Here is a 16,136-nt window from a genome sequence, read left to right on the forward strand (position 1 = left end):
GTTGGAGAATCTGAGACAATGCAGACAGCTGAAATTTTGATGTTATAGAATATAAAAAAAACCTGAGACATTTTGACCGGAAAACTCAAAAACCGACAACGCAGGCAGCTGAAATTTTGATGTTATAGCATATAAAAAAAACTGACATTTTGACTGGAAAAATAAAAAAAAACTTAAAAAAAAAAAAATGGGATTCGCCAGTTCGCCAAAACAGGGACGAATCGTAGTGGAGAAACCCAGCGAACAAGACAAAGAAACAAGAAACAGCGAACTAACAAAATAAAAATCTAAAAAATAAAAAAAAACAAAAAACAGCGGATATGACGAAAGCTCTCGGATCTGAGAAACGTACGTCGAGCAGAGTTGATATAGATAATCTCTCTCTCTCTCTCTCTCTCTCTCTCTATCAGTCAGAGATAAGATACAACGTCGCTGCGCCCGGGTCGTCATAAAACACGACGAATTACAGTCGTATAAAAAAGACTTCTGTGAAGTCTGCATCAACCTGTGATCTTTTCTCAGTGATCGTTTCAATTTTCGTTTTAGACATCAATGAATATTCGTGCGATCTTTCCAATTGCGTGCTCGTTTCGAGGGAGGTAAATACAATAAGGAGGGAGGTCCAAAACGTTATTGAAAATCAAGTTTGATTCCGAATGATGTGATGGTTCAGAGATTCACGACTATGGACGAATGTAAATCAAGACTTTGCAGTGTCCAAAGGACTTTGGACGTCGATGTATGAGATCACGAGCAAAGGTCGTTTTTAAGCCAACAAATCCCCGACCATTTGCGACGAGAAACTCCTTGAAAACGGCCATTGCGGGTAAGTTGCATGTTTGCAAACACTTTTGTTTTGAATGTCGGTGTCAGGCTGAGGTCGCCTGGAGCCATATTTAAGATTCACGGAGGCTATTTCGCTCCTGTTTCCCAGCTTAGCATAAGAATACAACATCCGAATGCTCTTCTACGTTACTTTTTAGGTCTGAAATAATCTTATTTTTCTCTTAGGGGGAGTGCCCCGTAGGGGCTAATGCCGTCAGTGTATTTCACACGGTGCACTGTAGGCATTACTTAAGGTTCCTTGCAGCGTCCCTTCGGCCCCTAGCTGCAAACCCCTTCATTCCCTTTACTATACCTCTATTCATATTCTTTCTTCCATCTTACTTTCCACTCTCTTCTAATGAAATTTCTTAACAAATAAAAGATGTATTACTGGAATTATCAAACAAAATGAAAAGATGAGATTATCTGGAATTATCTAAATGCAACACAAATACTGAGGGGCCCCGTAGGTGGGTACTACCGTCACTGCACCTCATGCGGTGCACTGTAGGCATTACTTAAGGTTCCTTGCAGCGTCCCTTCGGCCCCTAGCTGCAAACCTTTTCATTCCTTTTACTATACCTCCGTTCATTTCTTTCTTCCATCTTACTTTCCACCCTCTCCTAACAATTGATTCATAGTGCAACTGCTTTGAGGTTTTCCTCCTGTTACACCTTTCAAACCTCTTACTCTCAATTTTCCCTTCAGCGCTAAATGACCTCACAGGTCCATGCGTTTGGCCTCCGGCCTAAATTGTATATTCTATCTACCTATCTATCTATCTTAACGGGAGGGGCTCCAGAAGTCCTCACGAGGACTTCTGATCTTCGGAAGGACTTCCCAGTTGCAAAGGTGCATAGCTGCAAATCTTACGCTTTTCCTTACCCTTTTTACGTCCCACTATGGTCACCCAACTACCAGGTGCATCATTTACTGGTTAGGTCAACTGAGGCACAGTGGGGTTTACCCACTACCCGAAAATCCAAGTGTCTTCGGTGTGGAATCAAATCTGACGCCAGGGCTAGGCAAGGGATAATAATAATAATAATAATAATAATAATAATAATAATAATAATAATAATAATAATAATAATAATAATAATAATTATTATTATTATTATTATTATTATATTCCACAGCATTAGTTGATTCATGCTCTTATGATAATTATAACTGGTAATAACATTAAAGAGGCCAAAGAGCCTATATAGTTTCTTACTTCTACAAAAGATCACTAACAGAATCTTCCTCCAGAAACTCCACACCCAGAGAGAGAGAGAGAGAGAGAGAGAGAGAGAGAGAGAGAGAGAGAGAGAGAGAGAGAGAGAGAGAGAGAGAGAGAGAGCTCAGAAACTACTCGCAAACAAGACGACTGAGAGAGAGAGAGAGAGAGAGAGAGAGAGAGAGAGAGAGAGAGAGAGAGAGAGAGAGAGAGAGAGAGAGAGAGAGAGACCTAAGAAACTGCTTGCAAACAAGACGATAGAGAGAGAGAGAGAGAGAGAGAGAGAGAGAGAGAGAGAGAGAGAGAGAGAGAGAGGCCTAAGAAATTGCTCGCAAACAAGACGATTTCACCGGAAGTGTCACCGCCCCCCTCCAGAATTTCGTGAAACGTTCTTCGGGGGAGCAACATGGTCCCAGCAACCCTCCCCCCATCCTTTTAACAGATCGCATCAACTCATCTGCGATATTTGCCGTGTAAATATTATTATGCATTTCGGGGGCGCCCATGTCGTTGGAATGTTATGCAAACACGCTCGATATTGTGTACAAAATCTGGAGAGGGTGAGCGTATGAACAAACACGCTTGAGGATAGGATCTGCAATTGTGCGCGGGAGTGTATGTGTAAGTATGTATACATGTATGTATATATATGTGTATGTATATATAATATAATATATATTATTATATGTATATCAACCAGTATCGTGACTTTTAAACAGTGTTTTGAAGGATATGACTGTCCTGTTATCAAAATGCCTTGAAGATAAGATTACGTCAACCTTTCCCCTCTCCGTTACTGGCTGATGTTTGATCGAGGGGTCATTCTGTCACTGCGTGGATGTATATACATACATACACACAAACTTATACGTATTCTTATTTATATATGAATATATATATATATATATATATATATATATATATATATATATATATAAATGTATATATATAGGCTGTGTGTGTGTGTATATTACGGATTGTATCTCATCTTTATTGTTTCTTAATAGTCTAAGTCATTCCTTTATATAGTAGGTGAGTTTATCCAAATTGAGAATTGCCCCCCCGCCCCTTGTCATACTGTCGCTTGCACCAAGTCGCTATGGTTTCTGACATGTTCCATTAACTTTTTTTTTTTCACTCCTGGGGTAATTGCGTTAACCACCAGATGGCCCTGGAAGAGTTAAACATTTAAGTAAGCTTAAGCCCAACTCTCCCCTCTTATCCGGGCTCAAGACTGGGATGAATGTATAGTTTCATGACAGAGGTCATACTGGAAAGTCTTCCAATAAGGACTGCCACACAGGACTGCCAGAAGAGTTAAATCTTTAAGTAATCTCAAGTCCAGCCCTCTTCTCTTATTCAGTCTTGAGACTGGCTTGGGACTAGCATGAATGTACAGTTTCATGGCAGAGGTCACACTGGAAAGACTTCCAATAAGGACTGCCGCATAGGACAGCCTGATGCAGCAGTCACAGGCAGTCTCACACACACACACACACACACGGCGTTTTAACACCATTCGCTCCCGCCGCGTCAGCAGCTAGGAAAAGGACGCGCATGAGTTGTTAAATTGCCCCCGGGAAGCAATAACAACGGGGGCGAGGTCCCAGGTCAGCGGCTGATGTGAAAGCGACCAATTACGCCCGGTTGATACGGCCCGCCCGCCGCCCGCCCGAACACAATTTGCTGCATTGTGAATATGTTCAATAGCGCACAAGTTTCCCAAGCGTTATTGTAATTTGGCAGTGACGCGGAGCTATACGGAGACATTTGCTTGGCACAAAGGTTTGTGTGTGTGTGTGTGTGTTTGTGTGTGTGTGTTTGTGTATGTGTGCTTGTGATGCTCGCCCTTGACTACATTTTCATTCCATTTTCCCCTCCGTTGGTCTCGATGTGTCTGCATGTCGTTGAATTGAATTGAATTGCATACAGAATTTAGACCACGGGCCAAGCACTGGGACCAATGAGGTCATTCAGCGCTGATACGGAAATTGACAGCAAAATCTTGAAAAGGTGTAACAGGAGGAAAACCTCAAAGCAGTTGCACTATGAATCAACTGTCAGGAGTGGGTGGAAAGTAAGATGGAAGAAACTATGAAAGGAGGTTCAGTAAAAGGAACGAAAGGGGTTGCAGCTAAGGGCCGAAGGCACGCTGCAAGGAACCTTAAGTAACGCCTACAGTGCACCATGAGATGCACTGACGGCACTAACCCCCTACGAGGTAAATTCTATTCTGACCAGCGTTTCCTATCTATATTTGGGGCGTGTAGTGTCTCCATACTTATTCTCTGCCAGTTGCATAATTCGGACGCCTAAATATGCCTCCTGGAAATAGATAATTTTGTTCCAGCATTTCCAAATACGTTTGAAGTTTTAGAGAATTCGAGGACCCCCTTTTTTTCGTCACTCGCTGGAATATTGATGTCTTGTTTGTAGAGCATCATTTGTTTCTGTAATAGGTAGGACCTTTAATTTTCTCTTTCTTGCCAGTCTGTGGGCAGAATCTGTTAACCTCTTTCCCACGAGCTCTTTTCCTTCTTTAATAATAATAATAATAATAATAATAATAATAATAATAATAATAATAATAAAATAGACCAGACGTGACGCTGCTTGACAAAATCAAGAAGAAAGTATCACTCACTGATGTTGCAATACCATGGGACACGAGAGTAGATGAGAAAGAAGGAGAAAAAACTGGTAAGTATCAAGACCTGAAAATCGAAATAAGAAGGATATGGAATATGCCTGTGGAAACTGTACCCATAACCATAGGAACACTGGGCACGATCCCAAGATTCCTGAAAGTGAACCTGGAAAAGCTAGGTGGCGAAGTAGCTCCAGGACTCATGCAGAAGAGTGTGCTACTAGAAACAGCGCACATAGTGAGAAAAGTGATGGACTATCTATTAAGGAGGCAGGATGCAACTCGGAAACCCACACTATAAAACCCACCCAGTGGAATAGGATGACTGTGACAGACAAAAAAATAATCATAATCATTCCTTTCGTTCACTTCTTAATAATAATAACAGTAATAATAATTCTCCCTTTCGTTAACTTCTTCATAATAATAATAATAATAATAATAATAATAATAATAATAATAATAACAATCTCTCCTTTCGTTCACGCCCTGCAGATCCTAAGGCCATGGAGACTGAACTGACATGCGCAGTCTGCTCTGACATCTACCTCGAAGGAAGGAGAGAGCCCGTCACCCTGCCAGTATGCGGTCACACCTTCTGCAGGCAGTGCCTCCTGAGCATCGAGAAGACGGACAACTTCAGCTGCCCTTACTGCAGGACCAAACACCCAGGGCCTCCCGTGGGCCAGATAGCGACTGTCTATGCCATCCTCAACCTCACCAAGTATCTCAGAAGGTCCAAGGTAAGAAACAGGTTCTCAACCTCACCCAGTATCTCAGAAGGTCCAAGGTAAGAAACAGGTTCTCAACCTCACCCAGTATCTCAGAAAGTCCAAGGTAAGAAATAGGTTGTCAACCTCACCAAGTATCTCAGAAGGTCCAAGGTAAGACAGAGGTTCACAACCTCACCAAGTATCTCAGAAGGTCCAAGGTAAGACAGAGGTTCTCAACCTCATCAAGTATCTCAGAAGGTCCAAGGTAAGAAATAGGTTGTTAACCTCACCAAGTATCTCAGAAGGTCCAAGGTAAGACAGAGGTTCTCAACCTCATCAAGTATCTCAGAAGGTCCAAGGTAAGAAATAGGTTGTCAACCTCACCAAGTATCTCAGAAGGTCCAAGGTAAGACAGAGGTCAAGTATCTCAGAAGGTCCAAGGTAAGAAATAGGTTCTCAACCATCAAGTATCTCAGAAGGTCCAGGTTCTCAACCTCACCCAGTATCCCAGAAGGTCCAAGGTAAGAAATAGGTTCTCAACCTCACCAAGTATCTCAGAATGTCCAAGGAAAGACAGAGGTTCTCAACCTCATCAAGTATCTCAGAAGGTCCAAGGTAAGAAATAGGTTCTCAACCTCACCAAGTATCTCAGAAGGTCCAAGGTAAGACAGAGGTTCTCAACCTCATCAAGTATCTCAGAAGGTCCAAGGTAAGAAATAGGTTGTCAACCTCACCAAGTATCTCAGAAGGTCCAAGGTAAGACAGAGGTTCTCAACCTCATCAAGTATCTCAGAAGGTCCAAGGTAAGAAATAGGTTCTCAACCTCATCAAGTATCTCAGAAGGTCCAAGGTAAGAAATAGGTTCTCAACCTCACCCAGTATCCCAGAAGGTCAAAGGTAAGAAATAGGTTCTCAACCTCACCAAGTATCTCAGAATGTCCAAGGAAAGACAGAGGTTCTCAACCTCACCAAGTATCTCAGAAGGTCCAAGGTAAGAAATAGGTTCTCAACCTCACCCAGTATCTCAGAAGGTCCAAGGTAAGAAATAGGTTCTCAACCTCACCCAGTATCTCAGAAGGTCCAAGGTAAGAAATAGGTTCTCAACCTCACCCAGTATCTCAGAAGGTCCAGGGTAAGAAATAGGTTCTCAACCTCATCAAGTATCTCAGAAGTTCCAAGGTAAGAAATAGGTTCTCAACCTCACTAAGTATCTCAGGAGATCCAAGGTAAGACAGAGGTTATTTCATTTTAGGTGAAATGGGTTTTTTCCCTGAGATTTTGTATTTTTTATTTATAATTGGATGAAGGGGAATAAATAGATAGAACATAGGAAGAATGGATATTGAATATAAACAAAATACTGTCAAAATACTGTAAGTGACAGGTAGTTTAATCATAAGCACTGCCAGGTCTCCTTTAAAGATTTCCAAAGGCTAGCTTCTACAAAGTGATTCCTCTTCCACGATCTTAAAAATACGTTTTTTTTTTTTTTTTTTTTAGTTCTGTCGCGTTAAAAAAATACTTTTTAACTTTATGTATTCTAAAGATTGAGTGCAAACTTAGAAATACTGTTATATATGAGTTAGGTTTAACTTTGAAAAAAAAAGAAGAAATTTTACATTCTGAATAACTGTAAATGGAATTGGAATGGAATACAGAATTTAGGCCAAAAGCCAAGCACTGGGACCTATGAAGTCATTCAGCGCTGAAAGGTAAATTGACAGTAAAAAGGTTTTAAAGTGTAACAGGAGGAAAGCCTCGCAGTTGCACTATGACATAATTGTTAGAAGAGGGTGGAATGTAAGATGGAAGAAAGAGAATATGAACGGAGGTACGGTAAAAGGAATGAAAGGGGGTGCAGCTAGGGGCCGATGGGACGCTGCAAATTTCTTAAGTAATGCCTACAGTGCACCGCGTGAGGTGCACTGATGGCGCTACTCCCTTATGGGGGAAATAACGGTGAATAACTCTTGATACTGTAGACATAATCAGTTATCATCACCCAGATATGATTATATGTATTCTGCTTGGATTTTACCTATTTTTTTTTTTTTTGCTACTAACTAGCAAAATTTACCTCTTGGAAACCACAATAAATACGTTATTATACGAAACCAAACGAATTTATTCTTTCCAGTTTGGTCTATGTGACAGCCACAATTCAACCCTGGATTTCTGGTGCCAGACTTGTCACACTGGACTCTGTGGATTTTGTTTCTATGAAAGCCAGTGCAAAGACAGTCACGACGTCTCAGTGATGAAAAACGCCCTGGACGAAAAGAAAGCGAACATCGGGAAAGCAGGCTCAAGATTCTTGGAAAGCATTGACGCAGAGAAAGCGACAGCCATGAGCAAGATCCACAGCTACTTCGAAGCAGTTTCTGAGCAATGCAGCAACGCCGAATCGTTAAACGCCCAGGTCAAGCATGTCAAGGAACTGATGGCAGACGCGGAGAACACCTTGAGCATGGAGTGTGCCATCAATGTTCACGAGAAGATGCAAGAATACCTGCCCTCTGTCAGAAAGAGTCTGGAGATGACTTCAGATGAGGTTCTCTCCTCTAGTAGTACAACCAGTTCTTCTGCGCATTCTTTGCCCCAGGCTGACAACACGAAGAGTAAAGGGTGCTCTTGTAAGTAGAATGATACTTTCTCATTTTTTTTACAGTATTTCCAGTATCATTTAAATGACTCTTTCCAAAAGTGTGTGTGTGTGTGTTTCCTCACTGAATGGATGAAGTCCACTGACTTCTCATGAATGACCAACCTTTTAGAGCACTGTTCTGTCAGGGCCGGTCATATCTTTGCTTTTTCGCACAAACTTCTAATAAAATATATTGTTCGTCACTTTCTTCGAAAATTTAATCTTTTTGTTTGATTTAATAGGAAAAACGTATAGACTGCACATGTCAGTGGGTACAACAGTTTCAAGAGTCGTATCAAATCATACACATTATGATTGATTACCTTTATCATTGTCTTATCATTATGTATTTTAGAGACTTATCTTTATCAATGTCTTGTAAATCCCGTTCTTTTTTTTAAGGGAATATTTTTTGTATAAACTTAAGCGTTTTCTAGGTATTTTGATTAGCAACAGGATGGCGTTAACAGATCATATTCCCAGTGAAAAAGTTTTAAATACAAAATCCATCCTTAGTGACATAAGCAATGGCTATCTTTTATTTAGGTGATTCCTTCCATACTCTTCTGCATCAGAATATTTAAATAGCAATGCTGAACGTTTTCCAGACTATCTGGTGATAAACTATAACAGAGAATAACCGTAACACTTTGCTTCTATCAATTTTCTTCGGCAGCTGGTGCTCGTAACGGCGTTTGCGAAATCCTCATAGACGACTCTAGAACAGATGACGATCAACCATCTCTGCTGGAAAGTCGAACCACAGGCGTTGTGGCCAGACACACGAGACTCCCCTGACCATCTTTCCCTCAGAGACTCAGACTTCATTGAAATTTATCCCAGAAGCATACTGAGAAATAGAGGGTATCAGAGCACTGAGACCACCAGAGGGGCTAACACACCGGAAAACCTCGAGTTCGCGAGGGGGTTCAATAGCATAGACGACGAACCAGCGATGGTGATCCCCGGTGCAGGAAATTTCGAAGCGAGCACACCAGACGGCGGCCAGTCTCCGGAGAGAGCTCGGCTGAGGCAGAATGACATGGCTTCCTCAGAAGAGGGCATGGCTGCCTTTGCCTCCGCCGGGTGGCTGTCGTGGTCTGCAAAGGGCGACGATGGTCGAGAGGGAAGGTTTCGGTGGGAGGATGGGCGTCTCCACCTCTATACTCTGACTGACGAGGTCCATATTGCTAATGGGACAATCAAGGCAAGTGGTCTTCTTGTTCATCATGGCTGGCCTCACTGAAACTCATTCGATCTCATATCAATCTGTTTCTGTCTATCTCACTCAAATCACGTGGACCTTCATACCTAGTGCACGTAGCCTCCTCTAAATTTGATTTTTCAAGCCTTTGTAACAATAAAATATTTGTATATTATATATGAATAATGTTACTTGTGATACTGGGGATCACTATTGAAGATTTTCATTTCTAACGCATGAATTATAGCCTATCAACACTAACTAAGCCACCTCCCTGCAATTGAAAGCCATTTTGTTATTCTTTTTGTAGCGGTCTCTCATTTGACTGTGAAATTAAGTCCTTGGGGCCCTTGTGACTATTACAGCAAGTTCTGAAAATCAGGAAATTATGCCTGAAAACACCATTCCTGTACTAAAATTTTATAAATCTAAACAAGAATGTAGCACATAGAGGCAGAATCTTGAAAATCAAATCAATGTGCGTCCTGACTAACACTAAAACTACTTATCCTACAGCTCTCAGTAATTCTGTCCCTACTGCCAAGATCACCTGAGATATTCTTAGACTTCGGTGCGGACGGCGTGCGCCTAGGACGAGTCTACATCAGAATCAGGGGAGATCTCCGCCGAGCCCAGCACTTCCTAGCCCTGTGCACCGGGCTACTGGGCCCCTCCTACAAGGGCTCCCGGTGCAACAAGGTAGAGAGCAAGGACAAGCCCGGCGAATGTCTGAGAGTGAGCCACTACGTCAGGACAGACGGGACGCTCGCCTCCAGAGGCCTCATGGGAGGGCTGGAATGGAGCGGAGAGCACAGTGCAGTGAAGAGAGAAGGGATGGTGGTCTCCGCCTGCGGCGGGAGGAATGACTACGACGGCTGCTTCGACATTTGCACGAGGGGCAACCCCAACAAGAAGTTCTCCTGCCCCTTCGGAGAGGTCGTTGCTGGACTAGAGGTTGTCAAGGAAGCCACCTGCTACGATCCGATTGGGGATCTGACCATCATGAATACTGGGGTTGTTGTTCTGGACAGGAAATCAAGGGTTTGTTGAAAGTCCTGGCACCTAAATAGTCAATGCAAACAGTCATCACAAAAGATCATATGGAGTTGCATGTTTCTGAACAAATAAAAAGACACATTTAGTTGTGAGGAACTGAATACAGTAATAACTGTGGTAAATGAAGAACCTACATAGTCAATGCAAACAGTCATTGTAAAAGATCACATGGAGTTTCATGTTTCTGAACAAATAAAAAGACACATAGGCTATTTAGTTGTGGGGAACTGAATACAGTAATAACTGTGGTAAATGACGAGCGAAACTCAGTTATAGAGGTCTTGTGTCTTACGCTCGTATGTTTAAATGTTCGTCTTAGAATTTACATTTATGCAAAAGGTGGGAAACAGTCATCATAAAAGTTCACATGGAGTTTAAAGAGTATCTGAACGAATAAATATTCAGTTGAGGAACTGAATACAGAAATAGTTGAGGTAAATAACAAGTGAAATACGGTTATAAAGGTCTTGTGTCACGCGATCTGATGCTGAAATGTACGTCTGAGAATCTGTGCTTATACGAAAGGTAAAACGAAAACATTGCAGCAAGAAATCTTCTGTAAAACGACCCAGTGAAGCTCTCTTCAACGACTAGAGCGCAATACGACAGGCTTACCTTTTGAACTTTGGCTTTTTAAGTAACTACTGAAAAGAAAAAACCTATTTTTTTGAAAGGTCAGTAGGGCAAACAACTCGAGATTTTCTATCTCGTCTTAGAGTTTTATCTCGCTGGCCGAGATAAGAGATAAAAAATGAGATTATATATAAGATTATATACCTTGAAATGTGTTAGGTTATATGATGGAAGGAAAACTACAGCTGCTGTTTATGGAGGGGAAATTTCACTTGCTGGAAATTAATTTGAAAGATAATAAAAGGTCTAAGTATTAGGTAAGTAATAACATCATCTTTTGCATGGAGAGAGAGAGAGAGAGAGAGAGAGAGAGAGAGAGAGAGAGAGAGAGAGAGAGAGAGAGAGAGAGAGAGAGAGAGAGATCCTATATTTCTTCATACTAACAGTACTGTACATAACAGACATATCACAATGGACTGTTCCTGATTGTCATTTACCTACAGAACGTGGAAATCTCTGCCTTCTTCCGTATTCCCTGAATTAATCAACTTTTTTTTTGTTGCTTCAGGTAGAGATCCATTAACGTATATATTTCTTGCAGGTGAATCTACCACTACAGAAAATATATGAATTTCTGTTAATTCATTCATTAAAATGTTCTTTTGGGATATAATATAACTTGAAGGTTAAAAACATATGCAAGAATAGATTAAATGAGTTGAAATGCAATAATTTCATAGTTTTTTGTTCAATAAACCGGAAAATAAACTCGTTTGTCAAAAGAAATGTCTGATAATTTGTTCCTTTTAAATGTGTATAGTTGAGAAATCTTCAAGATTTTCAATATTTTCTTTTCTCATTTTAACAATTTTTTTTGCACCAATTTATTTAAATTTTTAATTAATGATATTTGTTTTTATTTTCGTTATTTCTATTTTGTTTTATTTCATTTACTTTTTTTTATTGTATTTTCATTATTCATATTATTATCTATCAATTTTGTTTTATCTATTATATATATATATTTCACTGACACCTATTTTATGAATATTTTGTTAATTTGGCTTACTTTATTTGATTCATTGCTTCCTTTTTTATTTGATTTTAATTCGTTTATTTATTTTGCTTACTTTATTTGGAAACGCTCCCTTGTCTGATGTACTTCGTCCGGCAGCCACCAGATGGCCTTTCACCTTAGGAGCAAAGGCTAGTCACCTTGTGCCTTAGAAAGGTCTTCTACGTTTCTTCCACTCCAGTCTTACTCTTGAGTTTGAGATTACCTCCCTACTGGAACTGACAGTCATTAAGGATTCAAGAAGACAATAATTAATGCACGTGCACTGCCTTAACTGAATGTGCTCATGGTATTCTTTCAGTATGACCGGCAAAGACTTTGGGAGAACCAAGGAGAGTCTGGTATAAAAGATTGTTTCCCGAGTGACCAAGACACAGCCATAGCTAATGAAAAGTTTGACACGGAGTTCACTTGGAAATATGAATTTAAATTCACATGTCGAATCAATGGATAGCGAATTACAGACTGTTTTTCCTTTATGCAGAAAATAACAGCTACTTTAAAGGATAATTTGGAATGCAATTCACATATTTTTCATATTCAAATCGAGGAATTTCTCAAGAGCCCGTCAGCAATATTTACAGCAGTAAACTTCCCTGTAAAACTTACAATGGCCCTTTATATTCAGATAATGGAACCCAAACAATGTTTGTCTTCTGCAAACACAGGAAACTTTCGAAGGAAAGGTTACGTACAGCCCAAAACCATTTCACTCAAAGCAGTTCTCTTTCAGAAGAATCATAAGAATTCCATTCTCCATTTAAACTGATCCTCAGGCAAGGATTCTGGGGGGGACAATAGTGCTCGCTAGCGACATCTACCTGGGAGAGTAAGAAGCACATCCATCTCAGTGGTGAATTTCCAGTTGATTAAAGTTTACCTTCGATTTCTTTGCATTTCTCGAATTTGAGGCAGGCCAGGAAACAGTTGTGATATCCTAAAGAATTCCCATACAAAATAAAACGGAGTATTTATAATGAAACCCTAATTTTGTTTAGTATATTATGTCTATTTGACTTGAGAAGATGGAGAGGCTGCACTCGAGAAGACACAAGAGAATGAGGAACAGACGAAAGGACACAAGATAGAAACACCCGGGAAAGTCTTATTAAAAACAGCAACCCCGACTATGGATTAAGCTGAGAAGAAGAAGAAGAAGAAGAAGAAGAAGAAGAAGAAGAAGAAGAAGAAGAAGAAGAAGAAGAAGAAGAAGAAGTTTGCGCTGGTTAGTGATAAAAAATCCAGCGTTCTACATTAGAACATTAGGTTATACCATGGTCATGGCTAGAGACTCGAGCCTTAAGAGACAAATGGCTTGAAATTTCAAGCGCTAAGTCCCGCCGCACGGCCTCCGTCAACTAAGGCTACGACAAAAGGTCAGACTGAAGCAGTTTCTGTGAGTCACAGGAGATACAGATATTAACATTAGGATATCGCAGGATTTCCTCCAGGGATAGTTATATGTCAGAGCAGCAATAGCCCCAAAGCTTCTGCATTCCACTCCTCTTTAGAGGCCGAATTCTTTCAGTAATAATCAGTGTCGTAAGTTGTAACGAAAGCAATAATCAGATAATTTTTGTTATGGAATAACTGGTCTCCTCTATCATAGCTCGTTGTAAACGAATCATTGATGTAAACCAGATTTATCCGACCAAAAATTTATCTTCCATTCATTAAAAGTCGGTGTTGTTGGCTGTAAAAAATAATTTCAGACAACGCATGTGATCCCTGACCTCCCACCAATTGGTGAGATCCAGGGAAATTAGAGTTTGACTCAAATTAATTCTTACTTTAGCAATGAGATGGCGCTGCCTGTCCCAAAGGTTATGGAATAACTCTATCATAGCTCGTTGTAAAGACATTGATGTAAACCAGATTTATCGACCAAAAATTTATCTTCCATTCATCAAAAGTCGGTGTTGTTGGCTGTAAAAATAATTTCAGACAACGCATGTGCTGACCTCCCACCAATTGGTGAGATCCAGGGAAATTAGAGTTTGACTCAAATTAATATGCAATATCGTCCTCCACAATCCTTGCCTGGGGTAAGGTTTATCCTTGTTGGTTAAGGGAAAAATTTCCTTTCAGAGAGTGTTTTAATTTTCTTGGTCAACAAAGAGAACTAATTTTGGCCAGTAATGACTATATTACTTATTTGTGACGCGTGAATTTGATTGAATTTTCTAAAGAACCAGGGACCCCAAGATTTAAAAACTTAAGTATACCTTAGTTTAACCAGACCACTGAGCTGATTAACAGCTCTCCTAGGGCTGGCCCGAAGGATTAGACTTATTTTACGTGGCTGAGAACCAATCGGTTACCTAGCAACGGGACCTACAGCTTATTGTGGAATCCGAACCACATTATAGCGAGGAATGAATTTCTATCACCAGAAACTAATTCCTCTAATTCTTCATTGGCCGACCGGAGAATCGAACGCGGGCCCAGCACAGTGCTAGCCGAGAACGATATCGACCCATCCAATGAGGAACTACTTTAGATGCTCGGCCTTTGACCAGGCCTGGGGGGGAATGCCTGAATTCCTAATGTCGGTAGACTTCTTGAAAACGTTGTCAAGAGTCTCTCTGGTCTTGTGTGAGGTTTGTTGTCTCTCGTTTCCTCTCCGCTGGAAGACAGGAGTCTTTATTTCCAAGAGGATTCGTTTGGGAGGTTCCTGAAAGAGGAAGAGGAAGCGGAAGAGGAAGAGGAAGATGAATTGGTAGGCATTATACTGCATACCGTGACATTCATTCTGATATTTTTTGGGGCGGTGCATTCTATGATATTTTAAACTATCATGGAATCTACTGAAGAAATTTCAACAGATTTTATGGCAATGATGCAATCAAACGTTATGTATTAGGAGTTAGTGGTTGAAATAATGGAGCTTTTTTATATTGAGTGTATTTCTACTTCATATAATAGATAATCCCAGACACATTCTCTCTATCTCTCTCTCTGTATATGTGTGTATATATCATACAGATATGTACATAAATATATATAAACATTTATATGTATGTATATATATAAGTATATATATGGGTATGTGTATATATATGTGTATAAATACATGCATATATATATATATATATATTATACATAATTTTTTGAAGATGTAGGGAAGAACCCAGATGGACCTGCCGTGATATATTGCCTCTTGGGAGCCTGACAGAGAGAGAGAGAGAGAAACTCCGAGGCTAAATAAAAAAGAATCACGCGATGGTTACCTGAAATTGTCTTGATTACAGGTTACCGGAAGAAATCAAAGCACAGCTCATGAGTTACAGCTGTAATGCTATTTTCCCATTTCTCCTCTACCGGAATAAGTTGCTCGACGTCAAAATTTATTTACTTCCTGCTGCGGTCAAGGTTTTCTGTAAATTGTTTTTTATTTTTTTTATTTTCGTAGTAGTATGAATGGTGGGTCGACTAACCTATTCAATTATCAATTAAGATTCTTTATAAAGGAGTACCTGAGGCTATAATTATTCATAAATATACTCTCATGTTCCCATTAATTTGTTAGATACGGAGTATGATATCCTGAGCCTCTCACAAATAATGTGTATATGTGGTTAACTAGGCTATATCTTATGCTGAATAAAATATAAATTTTATATACAATGAAACACTGTAGGCAGTGATCACATACATCAGTTTTTATAATGATAAATTACTTGTTCAACTAAATTACGTAAACTTTTCTGAATGTAATTTGATAAAACTTAGATATGAATTTCAAAGTGTACTTTCAATTGGGATTTTTAGATCTTTGAAATACTAGTGCAAAGTGAAAATCTTGATATTATATATATATATATATATATATATATATATATATATATATATATATATATATATATATATATATATATAGTGAGAGTTACGACATTTCGCTCATTTGCCGGAGGAGTGACAAAACTCATAAAAAAAAATGTGTTTTTTGAGTTATTGCTACCAGCATATAGCCCGTTCTTTGTTCCATATTGTGGTAAAAAGTCCTACTTGTATTTGTATTACTAAATGCTATAGGGCATGACATGTCAATATTACACTATAGAGAGTATAGAGGGTTTTCAAACTTTAAATTGCTTCCTCTGAAAAATAATAATTTTTGAGTTGTGAGCAATTTTCATTTCTAGTACTGAGCTTAAAGAGACATTCTCCCCACCTC

General features: G+C 39.7%; 1 protein-coding gene across 1 annotated transcript; it reads left to right on the forward strand.

The window, feature by feature from the left end:
- Positions 1 to 471: 471 nt before the first annotated feature.
- LOC136851082 (uncharacterized) lies at positions 472 to 11,307 on the forward strand. Its single transcript, XM_067125053.1, has 6 exons — positions 472 to 826; positions 5,190 to 5,437; positions 7,545 to 8,040; positions 8,660 to 8,667; positions 8,764 to 9,258; positions 9,772 to 11,307. Exons 1-6 carry the CDS (start codon positions 742 to 744, stop codon positions 10,303 to 10,305), a joined length of 1,866 nt encoding a protein of 621 aa, XP_066981154.1. The 5' UTR covers positions 472 to 741; the 3' UTR covers positions 10,306 to 11,307.
- The last annotated feature ends 4,829 nt before the right edge of the window (positions 11,308 to 16,136 follow it).

This window comes from Macrobrachium rosenbergii, chromosome 23 (assembly GCF_040412425.1).
Source record: "Macrobrachium rosenbergii isolate ZJJX-2024 chromosome 23, ASM4041242v1, whole genome shotgun sequence".
Classification (NCBI taxonomy): Eukaryota; Metazoa; Arthropoda; class Malacostraca; order Decapoda; family Palaemonidae; genus Macrobrachium; species Macrobrachium rosenbergii.

Coding starts and splice junctions, on each gene's coding strand:
- LOC136851082 (XM_067125053.1), top strand. CDS start 742: ATGAGATCACGAGCAAAGGTCGTTTTTAAGCCAACAAATCCCCGACCA. Junction 5,438..7,544: donor AGTATCTCAGAAGGTCCAAG/GTAAGAAACAGG, acceptor TATTCTTTCCAG/TTTGGTCTATGTGACAGCCA. Junction 9,259..9,771: donor TTGCTAATGGGACAATCAAG/GCAAGTGGTCTT, acceptor CTTATCCTACAG/CTCTCAGTAATTCTGTCCCT.